The sequence below is a fragment of the Pseudophryne corroboree genome, chromosome 3 (assembly GCF_028390025.1).
Source record: "Pseudophryne corroboree isolate aPseCor3 chromosome 3, aPseCor3.hap2, whole genome shotgun sequence".
Taxonomy (NCBI): Eukaryota; Metazoa; Chordata; class Amphibia; order Anura; family Myobatrachidae; genus Pseudophryne; species Pseudophryne corroboree.
The window spans coordinates 768,629,965-768,643,551 of NC_086446.1; the positions used below are offsets into that span (position 1 = coordinate 768,629,965).

At 47.4% G+C, this 13,587-nt stretch overlaps 1 protein-coding gene across 6 annotated transcripts in view; it reads left to right on the forward strand.

Annotated features, from left to right (window-relative positions):
• Nucleotides 1-13,587, forward strand: part of GNB3 (G protein subunit beta 3) — a 130,505-nt gene that overhangs the window by 105,447 nt on the left and 11,471 nt on the right. For all 6 annotated transcript variants that reach the window (XM_063962470.1, XM_063962469.1, XM_063962468.1 and 3 more), the window contains exons 3-5: nt 4,566-4,604; nt 5,599-5,705; nt 11,017-11,080. In XM_063962470.1, coding sequence (XP_063818540.1) covers nt 4,566-4,604; nt 5,599-5,705; nt 11,017-11,080 — 210 coding nt within the window. The remainder of the gene's footprint in view (nt 1-4,565; nt 4,605-5,598; nt 5,706-11,016; nt 11,081-13,587) is intronic.

Sequence of the window (13,587 nt, forward strand, 5' to 3'; positions counted from 1 at the left end):
GTTCCGGGTACTAAGTCCTTCTTGGCCAGTCCGGAGCCACTAGTATCGTTCTTACTCCCCTTTGCCGTATAATTCTCAGTACCTTGGGTATGAGAGGCAGAGGAGGAAACACATACACTGACTGGTACACCCATGGTGTTACCAGAGCGTCCACAGCTATTGCCTGAGGGTCTCTTGACCTGGCGCAATACCTGTCCAGTTTTTTGTTGAGGCGGGACGCCATCATGTCCACCATTGGTCTTTCCCAATGGACTACAATCATGTGGAAGACTTCTGGATGAAGTCCCACTCTCCCGGGTGAAGATCGTGTCTGCTGAGGAAGTCTGCTTCCCAGTTGTCCACTCCCGGGATGAACACTGCTGACAGTGCTATCACATGATTTTCCGCCCAGCGAAGAATCCTTGCAGCCTCTGCCATTGCCCTCCTGCTTCTTGTGCCGCCCTGTCTGTTTACGTGGGCGACTGCCGTGATGTTGTCCGACTGGATCAACACCGGCTGACCCTGAAGCAGAGGGTTTGCCAGGCTTAGAGCATTGTAGATTGCTCTTAGTTCCAGTATATTTATGTGAAGAGACGTTTCCAGGCTTGACCACACGCCCTGGAAGTTTCTTCCTTGTGTGACCGCTCCCCAGCCTCTCAGGCTGGCATCCGTGGTCACTAGGACCCAGTTCTGTATGCCGAATCTGCGGCCCTCTAACAGATGAGCACTCTGCAACCACCATAGCAGAGAGACCCTTTTTTCTAGGACTCTTGTGCATTGATGCACAGACACTGTCCCTGGTTTTAGGAGGTTCCTGACGAGTTCGGATAACTCCCTGGCTTTCTCCTCCGGAAGAAATACCTTTTTCTGAACAGTGTCCAGAATCATCCCTAGGAACAGCAGACGTGTCGTCGGGATCAGTTGGGATTTTGGAAAATTCAGAATCCACCCGTGCTGTTGGAGCACTACTTGAGTTAGTGCTACTCCGACCTCCAGCTGTTCTCTGGATCTTGCCCTTATCAGGAGATCGTCCAAGTAAGGGATAATTAATACGCCTTCTCTTCGAAGAAGGATCATCATTTCGGCCATTACCTTGGTAAAGACCCTGGGTGCCGTGGACAATCCAAACGGCAGCGTCTGAAACTGATAATGACAGTTTTGTACCACGAACCTGAGGTACCCTTGGTGTGAAGGGCAAATTGGGACATGAAGGTAAGCATCCTTGATGTCCAAGAACACCATAAAATCCCCTTCTTCCAGATTCGCTATCACTGCTCTGAGTGACTCCATCTTGAACTTGAATTTTTGTATGTACAGGTTCAGAGATTTCAGATTTAGAATAGGTCTTACCGAGCCGTCCGGCTTCGGTACCACAAATAGCGTGGAGTAATACCCCTTTCCCTGTTGTAGAAGGGGTACCTTGATTATCACCTGCTGAGAATACAGCTTGTGAATGGCTTCCAATACCGTCGCCCTGTCTGAGGGAGACGTTGGCAAAGCAGATTTTAGGAACCGGCGAGGGGGAGACTTCTCGAATTCCAACCTGTAACCCTGAGATACTACCTGCAGGATCCAGGGGTCCACCTGCGAGTGAGCCCACTGTGCGCTGAAATTCTTGAGGCGACCCCCCACCGCCCCTGAGTCCGCTTGTAAGGTCCCAGCGTCATGCTGAGGCCTTTGCAGAAGCCGGGGAGGACTTCTGCTCCTGGGAAGGGGCTGCTTGCTGCAGTCTCTTACCCTTTCCTTTGCCTCGGGGCAAATATGAATGTCCTTTTGCTCGCTTGTTCTTATAGGAACGAAAGGACTGCGGCTGAAAAGACTGCGTCTTTTTCTGCTGGGAGGGGACTTGAGGTAAAAAGGTGGACTTCCCGGCTGTTGCCGTGGCTACCAAATCCGATAGACCGACCCCAAATAATTCCTCCCCTTTATACGGCAATACTTCCATATGCCGTTTGGAATCCGCATCGCCTGACCACTGTCGTGTCCATAGACTTCTTCTGGCAGATATGGACATCGCACTTACTCTTGATGCCAGAGTGCAGATATCCCTCTGTGCATCTCGCATATAAAGGAATGCATCCTTTAATTGCTCTATAGTCAATAAAATACTGTCCCTATCCAGGGTATCAATATTTTCAGTCAGGGAATCCGACCAAGCCACCCCAGCACTGCACATCCAGGCTGAGGCGATTGCTGGTCGCAGTATAACACCAGTATGTGTGTATATACTTTTTTGAGTATTTTCCAGCCTCCTATCAGCTGGATCCTTGAGGGCGGCCGTATCAGGAGACGGTAACGCCACTTGTTTGGATAAACGTGTGAGCGCCTTGTCCACCCTAGGGGGTGTTTCCCAGCGCGCCCTAACCTCTGGCGGGAAAGGGTATAACGCCAATAACTTCTTTGAAATTAGCAGTTTTTTATCAGGGGTAACCCACGCTTCATCACACGTCATTCAATTCCTCTGATTCAGGAAAAACTACAGGTAGTTTTTTCAGACCCCACATAATACCCCTTTTTGTGGTACTTGCAGTATCCGAGATATGCAAAGCCTCCTTCATTGCCGTGATCATATAACGTGTGGCCCTACTGGAAAATACGTTCGTTTCTTCACCGTCGACACTAGATTCGGTGTCCGTGTCTGGGTCTGTATCGACCGACTGAGGCAAAGGGCGTTTTACAGCCCCTGACGGTGTTTGAGACGCCTGTACAGGTACTAACTGGTTTGCCGGTCGTCTCATGTCGTCAACCGACTTTTGCAGCGTGCTGACATTATCACGTAATTCCATAAACAAAGCCATCCATTCCGGTGTCGACTCCCTAGGGGGTGACATCACCATTACCGGCAATTGCTCCGCCTCCACACCAACATCGTCCTCATACATGTCGACACACACGTACCGACACACAGCAGACACACAGGGAATGCTCTGATAGAAGACAGGACCCCACTAGCCCTTTGGGGAGACAGAGGGAGAGTTTGCCAGCACACACCAAAGCGCTATAATTATATAGGAACAACCTTATATAAGTGTTGTTTCCTTATAGCTGCTTAAATATATATAATATCGCCAAAAAATGCCCCCCCTCTCTGTTTTTTACCCTGTTTCTGTAGTGCAGTGCAGGGGAGAGCCTGGGAGCCTTCCTAGCAGCGGAGCTGTGTAGGAAAATGGCGCTGTGTGCTGAGGAGATAGGCCCCGCCCCCTATTCCGGCGGGCTCTTCTCCCGGTTTTTCTGAGACCTGGCAGGGGTGAAATACATCCATATAGCCTCATGGACTATATGTGATGTATTCTTTTTAGCCAGAAAGGTATTAACATTGCTGCCCAGGGCGCCCCCCCCCAGCGCCCTGCACCCTCAGTGACCGCCGGTGTGAAGTGTGCCTGAGCGCAATGGCGCACAGCTGCAGTGCTGTGCGCTACCTCATGAAGACTGAAAAGCCTTCAGCCGCCGGTTTCTGGACCTCTTCTTACTTCGGCATCTGCAAGGGGGTCGGCGGCGCGGCTCCGGTGACCCATCCAGGCTGTACCTGTGATCGTCCCTCTGGAGCTAGTGTCCAGTAGCCTAAGAAGCAAATCCATCCTGCACGCAGGTGAGTTCACTTCTTCTCCCCTAGGTCCCTCGTTGCAGTGAGCCTGTTGCCAGCAGGACTCACTGAAAATAATAAAACTATCAAAACTTTTACTCTAAGCAGCTCTTTATGAGAGCCACCTAGATTGCACCCTGCTCGGACGGGCACAAAAACCTAACTGAGGCTTGGAGGAGGGTCATAGGGGGAGGAGCCAGTACACACCACCTAGTGGTCAAACTTTTACATTTTGTGCCCTGTCTCCTGCGGAGCCGCTATTCCCCATGGTCCTGACGGAGTCCCCAGCATCCACTAGGACGTCAGAGAAATAAGATTTTACTCACCGGTAAATCTATTTCTCGTAGTCCGTAGTGGATGCTGGGCGCCCATCCCAAGTGCGGATTGTCTGCAATACTTGTACATAGTTATTGTTAACAAAAAAGGGTTGGTTATTGTTGAGCCATCTGTTGAGAGGCTCAGTGTTTTCATACTGTTAACTGGGTTAATCACGAGTTATACGGTGTGATTGGTGTGGCTGGTATGAGTCTTACCCGGGATTCAAAATCCTTCCTTATTGTGTCAGCTCTTCCGGGCACAGTATCCTAACTGAGACTTGGAGGAGGGTCATAGTGGGAGGAGCCAGTGCACACCAGGTGACCTAAAGCTTTCTTTAGTTGTGCCCAGTCTCCTGCGGAGCCGCTATTCCCCATGGTGCTTTCGGAGTTCCCAGCATCCACTATGGACTACGAGAAATAGATTTACCGGTGAGTAAAATCTTATTTTTCTCATCATGGACAGTGCGACCTGCGGGTAGGACAGTGTCCAAATGAGGGGCTGTCACGCCTACATCAGGGCTGTTGGGCATTATACCTTTTACCGTGCGTCCTAAAAGAGGCATGTTTAGATTCTTGCAAGTACTGGCTCATTCAGTAGCATTGTCGCCAATCATTTGCTTTATCTGTCCATAAGTCAGGTGTCCTGTCCTCTGTGCCTTCTTCTCACACCGCTCTTCTCATTGCAGGATGCCAGGAAACAGTGTAATGACACAACCTTGGACCAGGTGTGTATATAAGTCTGTTTGTCTGTCTTCTAAGTCAGTACATAAGTCAGTGTGAGGTCAGTGAGTCTGCATTTATCTCGCACGGTCCGTGCCATCACAGGATTACAGGTCACCTCAGGTGTGGTACATGAATCAGACCCGACCAATCGCTCATTTCTCATCAGTGGCGCACTAACGCTTTGTGTTCCAGGACATCTTTAGTTAATTATAGCCCAGGAAATGAATTCTAAAATAAACGGGGATAATAAGAACATGATGCCATCCGGAACTTTCTCCCTTCAAGGCCTATATGGCCCACCAACATACCTAGACCTCTGTTTATGCTAATATGATTGATTGCATTGTTTCCTCCTTTGCCCCCTCAGCTGTACTACTACACATGTGCCGACAGATGTCAGCACTTGTGCAAGCTGGTGCGGGGAGCGGTGCACCACCATCTATTTTGCCTCGGGGCACCTGGTATGAACTTGCTCCCCAGTGGAGCACATACCCTGAATCCGGTACAATCCCAGTAAATCTGGGATGTTGGACATCCCTACCCTAACACTCACCCTAGTACCCTAACTCCTAAACCTCACCCTTAACATTAACCCTAATACCCTAAAAACCCTAACCCCAAACTTCTACCTAACCATAACCCCCACACTTAATTGCTTAACCCAAACCACTAAAAAATTTTTACTATCCTATGCCTAATACCCTAACCCAATCCCCCTAAACTATCTCTAATACCCTAACGTGTAATGCAAACTGCTAAACTAACCCAGTTCCATAAATAACTCTAGTACCCTAAACCAACCCTAATACACTATTCCAAATACCTTAACCCAATCCCCTAAACTAACCCCAGTACCCTAACCCTAATAATCTAACCCCTAACCCTAAAGGACAGACCGGATAGGCCATACAGTTCGTATCTGTCGTCAAATTCTCTGTTTCTATGTGTTTTTTATATATAGTAAAACTTCTGATCACAGTCACCATTTTTCTTCAGGTAACCAGTGCAATGGAGGTGGTTGGGAGAATACAATTGCGCACAAGACGAACGCTGCGTGGTCACTTGGCTAAAATCTATGCAATGCACTGGTCAACTGACTCAAGGTACCGTAGCCATGATGTAGGTTTTCTGTACTAGCAGATCATGCCCAGTGGTCAGGTCATGTTGGAGGTGTAGTCTCCTATGTCTGTATAGGGTGTAATAGATGTATTATGGTCATGGCCAGTGGTCAGGTCATGTTGGGGGTGTATTGACCTATGTCTGTGTAATAGATGTATTATGGTCATGGCCAGTGGTCAAGTCATGTTGGGGTGTAGTGTCCTATGTCTGTATAGGGTGTAATAGATGTATTATGGTCATGGCCAGTAGTCAGGTCATGTTGGGGGTGTAGTGTCCTATGTCTGTGTAATAGATGTATTATGGTCATGGCCAGTAGTCAGGTCATGTTGGGGGTGTAGTGTCCTATGTCTGTATAGGGTGTAATAGATGTATTATAGTCATGGTCAGTGGTCAGGTCATGTTGGAGATGTAGTCTCCTATGTCTATATAGGGTGTAATAGATGTATTATGGTCATGGCCAGTGGTCAGGTCATGTTGGAGATGTAGTGTCCTATGTCTATATAGGGTGTAATAAATGTATTATGGTCATGGCCAGTGGTCCGGTCATGTTGGGGTGTAGTGTCCTATGTCTGTATAGGGTGTAATAGATGTATTATAGTCATGGTCAGTGGTCAGGTCATGTTGGAGATGTAGTCTCCTATGTCTATATAGGGTGTAATAGATGTATTATGGTCATGGCCAGTGGTCAGGACATGTTGGAGATGTAGTGTCCTATGTCTGTGTAATAGATGTATTATGGTCATGGCCAGTAGTCAGGTCATGTTGGGGGTGTAGTGTCCTATGTCTGTATAGGGTGTAATAGATGTATTATAGTCATGGTCAGTGGTCAGGTCATGTTGGAGATGTAGTCTCCTATGTCTATATAGGGTGTAATAGATGTATTATGGTCATGGCCAGTGGTCAGGTCATGTTGGAGATGTAGTGTCCTATGTCTATATAGGGTGTAATAAATGTATTATGGTCATGGCCAGTGGTCCGGTCATGTTGGGGTGTAGTGTCCTATGTCTGTATAGGGTGTAATAGATGTATTATAGTCATGGTCAGTGGTCAGGTCATGTTGGAGATGTAGTCTCCTATGTCTATATAGGGTGTAATAGATGTATTATGGTCATGGCCAGTGGTCAGGACATGTTGGAGATGTAGTGTCCTATGTCTGTATAGGGTGTAATAGATGTATTATTGTCATGGCCAGTGGTCAGCTCATGTTGGGGTGTAGTGTCCTATTTCTATATAGGGTGTAATAGATGTATTATAGTCATGTCCAGTGGTCAGGTCATGTTGGAGATGTAGTGTCCTATGTCTGTGTAATAGATGTATTATGGTCATGGCCAGTAGTCAGGTCATGTTGGGGGTGTAGTGTCCTATGTCTGTATAGGGTGTAATAGATGTATTATAGTCATGGTCAGTGGTCAGGTCATGTTGGAGATGTAGTCTCCTATGTCTATATAGGGTGTAATAGATGTATTATGGTCATGGCCAGTGGTCAGGTCATGTTGGAGATGTAGTGTCCTATGTCTATATAGGGTGTAATAAATGTATTATGGTCATGGCCAGTGGTCCGGTCATGTTGGGGTGTAGTGTCCTATGTCTGTATAGGGTGTAATAGATGTATTATAGTCATGGTCAGTGGTCAGGTCATGTTGGAGATGTAGTCTCCTATGTCTATATAGGGTGTAATAGATGTATTATGGTCATGGCCAGTGGTCAGGACATGTTGGAGATGTAGTGTCCTATGTCTGTATAGGGTGTAATAGATGTATTATTGTCATGGCCAGTGGTCAGCTCATGTTGGGGTGTAGTGTCCTATTTCTATATAGGGTGTAATAGATGTATTATAGTCATGTCCAGTGGTCAGGTCATGTTGGAGATGTAGTGTCCTATGTCTGTGTAATAGATGTATTATGGTCATGGCCAGTAGTCAGGTCATGTTGGGGGTGTAGTGTCCTATGTCTGTATAGGGTGTAATAGATGTATTATAGTCATGGTCAGTGGTCAGGTCATGTTGGAGATGTAGTCTCCTATGTCTATATAGGGTGTAATAGATGTATTATGGTCATGGCCAGTGGTCAGGTCATGTTGGAGATGTAGTGTCCTATGTCTATATAGGGTGTAATAAATGTATTATGGTCATGGCCAGTGGTTCGGTCATGTTGGGGTGTAGTGTCCTATGTCTGTATAGGGTGTAATAGATGTATTATAGTCATGGTCAGTGGTCAGGTCATGTTGGAGATGTAGTCTCCTATGTCTATATAGGGTGTAATAGATGTATTATGGTCATGGCCAGTGGTCAGGACATGTTGGAGATGTAGTGTCCTATGTCTGTATAGGGTGTAATAGATGTATTATTGTCATGGCCAGTGGTCAGCTCATGTTGGGGTGTAGTGTCCTATTTCTATATAGGGTGTAATAGATGTATTATAGTCATGTCCAGTGGTCAGGTCATGTTGGAGATGTAGTGTCCTATGTCTGTGTAATAGATGTATTATGGTCATGGCCAGTGGTCAGGTCATGTTGGGGGTGTAGTGTCCTATGTCTGTATAGGGTGTAATAGATGTATTATGGTCATGGCCAGTGGTCAGGTCATGTTGGAGATGTAGTGTCCTATGTCTATATAGGGTGTAATAGATGTATTATGGTCATGGCCAGTGGCCAGGTCATGTTGGAGGTGCAGTATCCTATGTCTGTATAGGGTGTAATAGATGTATTATAGTCACGTCCAGTGGCCAGGTCATGTTGGGACGTGCAGTGGTTTGGAACATCTAGCTTGGAGTGCTGTGCAGTAAATGACCATATCGGGGATAACCTCAAACAACGGGTATGGTGGTAAAACCTACCAACTGTTGTCCACAAAATAAGATTTCAGAGTATGGCACTTACACTTCCCACACCTCCCAACCATTCCGAGCGTGATGTGTGTCAATGCACTCGACATGACCCGCAACATGGGAGTGACATACAGCCATGCTCCCTTTTTGTATACGCAATGACTTTATTTGCCCCTCCCAAATGTTAGGCGGTATAGCTTCCGACATGGGTAGGTCAGACCATAGAAGATCCCAGATATGTCCCTTCTTAACGACATTTGTTCCATGGGTGTCTGTGTAAGTACCTGTCTTGTCCACAGCAACCAGTGAGAACTGTCCTTTTTCTGGTACGGGTCGGATAATGAAAGCAGATGTTTTTATTTATGTCTGTGCAACACCTCATGCTCTGTAATATTATCATGGAGCACTTTTCACTAATAATCCTCGCTTTCATTTTCCAAGAACCAGCATTTCAGTGTTACATCGCCCTCTGCCTGCAGGAGCTGGAATTGCAAAACAGCGAAAAAGGCTATTGCTGCATCCTGTAAAGAAATGTGTCTGTAATAGTGCTGTGGGTGTCTGCTTAAACCAATCACACTCCAAGGATTGAAACTCGAACATTTTCTTTCATTTCCCATAGAAATTTGAGCAAGCGATGCACTGATCTTTGATGGCTTTGAAATGATTGTGAAATTTCATTTGAAGGAAACTTATTTTCCTCTCTCTTCCTTTTCTCTTTTTTTACACGTTTCGGCGTCTTGCATTTTTACACCTTTACTCTACTTTTCACTCTCTCTCAATCCTTTTCAATTTTCCATGAAACAATTTTGAAAGTGTCACTCATCTGTAGGTGGAATTTATATAGATCAGTGAAGGGAAGGTAATCCGCACATGCCGTTGGCATTCTGTCCTAAACTGCTGCTTGCGTCCCCAAAATTCTCCCACCGTCAGAAAGTAATCTTATAGGAACTGATTGGATCATTATAAGACCAGTATTGGCATGTGCGTGCGATCATCTTCCAATCACATTAACAACTGCTCCAGCCACTCCAACCACTGTAGAACTGCTCCAACCACTGTAGAACTGCTCCAGCCACTCCAACCACTGTAGAACTGCTCCAGCCACTCCATCCACTGTAGAACTGCTCCAACCACTGTAGAACTGTTCCAGCCACTCCAACCACTGTAGAACTGCTCCAGCCACTCCATCCACTGTAGAACTGCTCCAACCACTGTAGAACTGCTCCAGCCACTCCAACCACTGTAGAACTGCTCCAGCCACTCCAACCACTGTAGAACTGCTCCAGCCACTCCAACCACTGTTGAAGTGCTCCAGCCACTCCAACCACTGTAGAACTGCTCCAACCACTGTAGAACTGCTCCAGCCACTCCAACCACTGTAGAACTGCTCCAGCCACTCCATCCACTGTAGAACTGCTCCAACCACTGTAGAACTGCTCCAGCCACTCCAACCACTGTAGAACTGCTCCAGCCACTCCATCCACTGTAGAACTGCTCCAACCACTGTAGAACTGCTCCAGCCACTCCAACCACTGTAGAACTGCTCCAGCCACTCCATCCACTGTAGAACTGCTCCAACCACTGTAGAACTGCTCCAGCCACTCCAACCACTGTAGAACTGCTCCAGCCACTCCATCCACTGTAGAACTGCTCCAGCCACTCCAACCACTGTAGAACTGCTCCAGCCACTCCAACCACTGTAGAAGTGCTCCAGCCACTCCAACCACTGTAGAACTGCTCCAACCACTGTAGAACTGCTCCAGCCACTCCAACCACTGTAGAACTGCTCCAGCCACTCCATCCACTGTAGAACTGCTCCAACCACTGTAGAACTGCTCCAGCCACTCCAACCACTGTAGAACTGCTCCAGCCACTCCATCCACTGTAGAACTGCTCCAACCACTGTAGAACTGCTCCAGCCACTCCAACCACTGTAGAACTGCTCCAGCCACTCCATCCACTGTAGAACTGCTCCAACCACTGTAGAACTGCTCCAGCCACTCCAACCACTGTAGAACTGCTCCAGCCACTCCATCCACTGTAGAACTGCTCCAGCCACTCCAACCACTGTAGAACTGCTCCAGCCACTCCAACCACTGTAGAAGTGCTCCAGCCACTCCAACCACTGTAGAACTGCTCCAACCACTGTAGAAGTGCTCCAGCCACTCCAACCACTGTAGAAGTGCTCCAGCCACTCCAACCACTGTAGAAGTGCTCCAGCCACTCCAACCACTGTAGAAGTGCTCCAGCCACTCCAACCACTGTAGAAGTGCTCCAGCCACTCCAACCACTGTAGAAGTGCTCCAGCCACTCCAACCACTGTAGAACTGTTCCAGCCACTCCAGCTAGAATCTGAACAGAACAGCCAAAGCTCCACCTACGCTGCAGCGTTCGGAGAGACAGTCTCTATAGAGGTGGGATGAGGCTCTTACATACTGTATACATATAAGGTGGCTTTTATCTTCTACAGACTCCTGGTCAGCGCCTCCCAAGATGGAAAACTGATTGTGTGGGACACATACACAACAAACAAGGTGAGTGTTCTGTACTCACCATTACTGATAACTCAGAGAGAGGAGTTAAATGACCAAATCTTTAGTAAATCCCGGGAAAGTGCGTCTATATTATTTTTTATTAATCAATAATGTTTTCGATCTTCCAGTAAAGCATAATCGCACTGTTCCTTCTGCCTCTACTCACACTGACGCTGCTTCTCTAACCCCATCTACTGTCACTACCCAATCTAGCACCATCTGCACTGACACTGTTCCATGTAACTCCATACACTGTGACAATCTTCCATGTGATTTAGTCCACACTCATCCTGCTTCTTCTGATTCCATCTACACTGACAATATTCATTCAGACCTCTTCTACAGATGTGTCCTATACACCTTGTGTCTAAACGCCATATTGTGCGAGACGTCCCCCACCATGACTGGGCCGCTCGTCTTTTGCTGCTGCTTCTATCTCCATCTGCGCTGACACTGCTGCTTCTATCTCCATCTGCGCTGACACTGCTGCTTCTATCTCCATCTGCGCTGACACTGCTTCCTCTATCTCCATTTGCGCTGACACTGCTGCTTCTATCTCCATCTGCACTGACACTGCTGCTTCTATCTCCATCTGCGCTGACACTGCTGCTTCTATCTCCATCTGCACTGACACTGCTTCCTCTATCTCCATCTGCGCTGACACTGCTGCTCCTATCTCCATCTGCGCTGACACTGCTTCCTCTATCTCCATCTGCACTGACACTGCTTCTATCTCCATCTGCGCTGACCGTGCTTCTTCTATCTCCATCTGCACTGACACTGCTGCTTCTATCTCCATCTGCGTTGACACTGCTGTTTCTTTATCCATATGTACTGACACTGCCTCTTCTGTCTCCCATCTGCATTGACACTACATCTTCTACCTACATTTGCATGATGCTGCTTCTTCTACCTCCATCTGCACTGACACTGCTCCTTCTGTCTCCCATCTGTACTGACACTGCTGCCTCTATATCCATATGCATTAATACTGCTTCTTCTATCCATCTGTGCTGAGAGTGATTCTTCTATCTCCATCAGCGCTGACACAGCTGCTTCTATCTCCATCTGCACTGACACTGCTGCTTCTATCTCCATCTGCGCTGACACTGCTTCCTCTATCTCCATCTGCGCTGACACTGCTTCCTCTATCTCCATCTGCACTGACACTGCTGCTTCTATCTCCATCTGCGTTGACACTGCTGTTTCCATCTCCATCTGCGCTGACACTGCTGCTTCTATCTCCATCTGCGCTGACACTGCTTCCTCTTTTTCCATTTGCACTGACACTGCTGCTTCTATCTCCATCTGCGCTGACACTGCTGCTTCTATCTCCATCTGCACTGACACTGCTGCTTCCATCTCCATCTGCGCTGACACTGCTGCTTCTATCTCCATCTGCGCTGACACTGCTGCTTCTATCTCCATCTGCGCTGACACTGCTTCCTCTATCTCCATTTGCGCTGACACTGCTGCTTCTATCTCCATCTGCGCTGACACTGCTGCTTCTATCTCCATCTGCACTGACACTGCTTCCTCTATCTCCATCTGCACTGACACTGCTGCTTCTATCTCCATCTGCGCTGACACTGCTTCCTCTATCTCCATCTGCACTGACACTGCTTCTATCTCCATCTGCGCTGACAGTGCTTCTTCTATCTCCATCTGCACTGACACTGCTGCTTCTATCTCCATCTGCACTGACACTGCTGCTTCTATCTCCATCTGCGCTGACACTGCTGCTTCTATCTCCATCTGCGCTGACACTGCTTCCTCTATCTCCATCTGCGCTGACACTGCTTCCTCTATCTCCATCTGCACTGACACTGCTGCTTCTATCTCCATCTGCGTTGACACTGCTGTTTCTTTATCCATATGTACTGACACTGCCTCTTCTGTCTCCCATCTGCATTGACACTACATCTTCTACCTACATTTGCATGATGCTGCTTCTTCTAACTCCATCTGCACTGACACTGCTCCTTCTGTCTCCCATCTGTACTGACACTGCTGCCTCTATATCCATATGCACTAATACTGCTTCTTCTATCCATTTGTGCTGAGAGTGATTCTTCTGTCTCCATCTGCACTGACACTGCTGCTTCTAACTCCATCTGCACTCAATTTACAGTCCCACTGCTTCATATAGCTCCATCTACACCCCCACTGCTTCATATAGCTCCATCTACACCCCCACTGCTTCATCCAACTCCATCTACACTAACACTGCTTCATATATCTTCATCTACACTCCTACTGCTTCATCAAACTCCATTTACACTGACACTGCTTCATATAGCTCCATCTACACTCCCATTGCTTCATCAAACTCCATTTACACTGACACTGCTTCATATAGCTCCATCTACACTCACACTGATTCATCTAACTCCATCTACACTCCCACTGCTTTATATAGCTCCATTTACAGTCCCACTGCTTTATTTAGCTCCATTTACAGTCACACTGCTTCATCTAACTCCATCTACACTCCCACTGCTTTATAT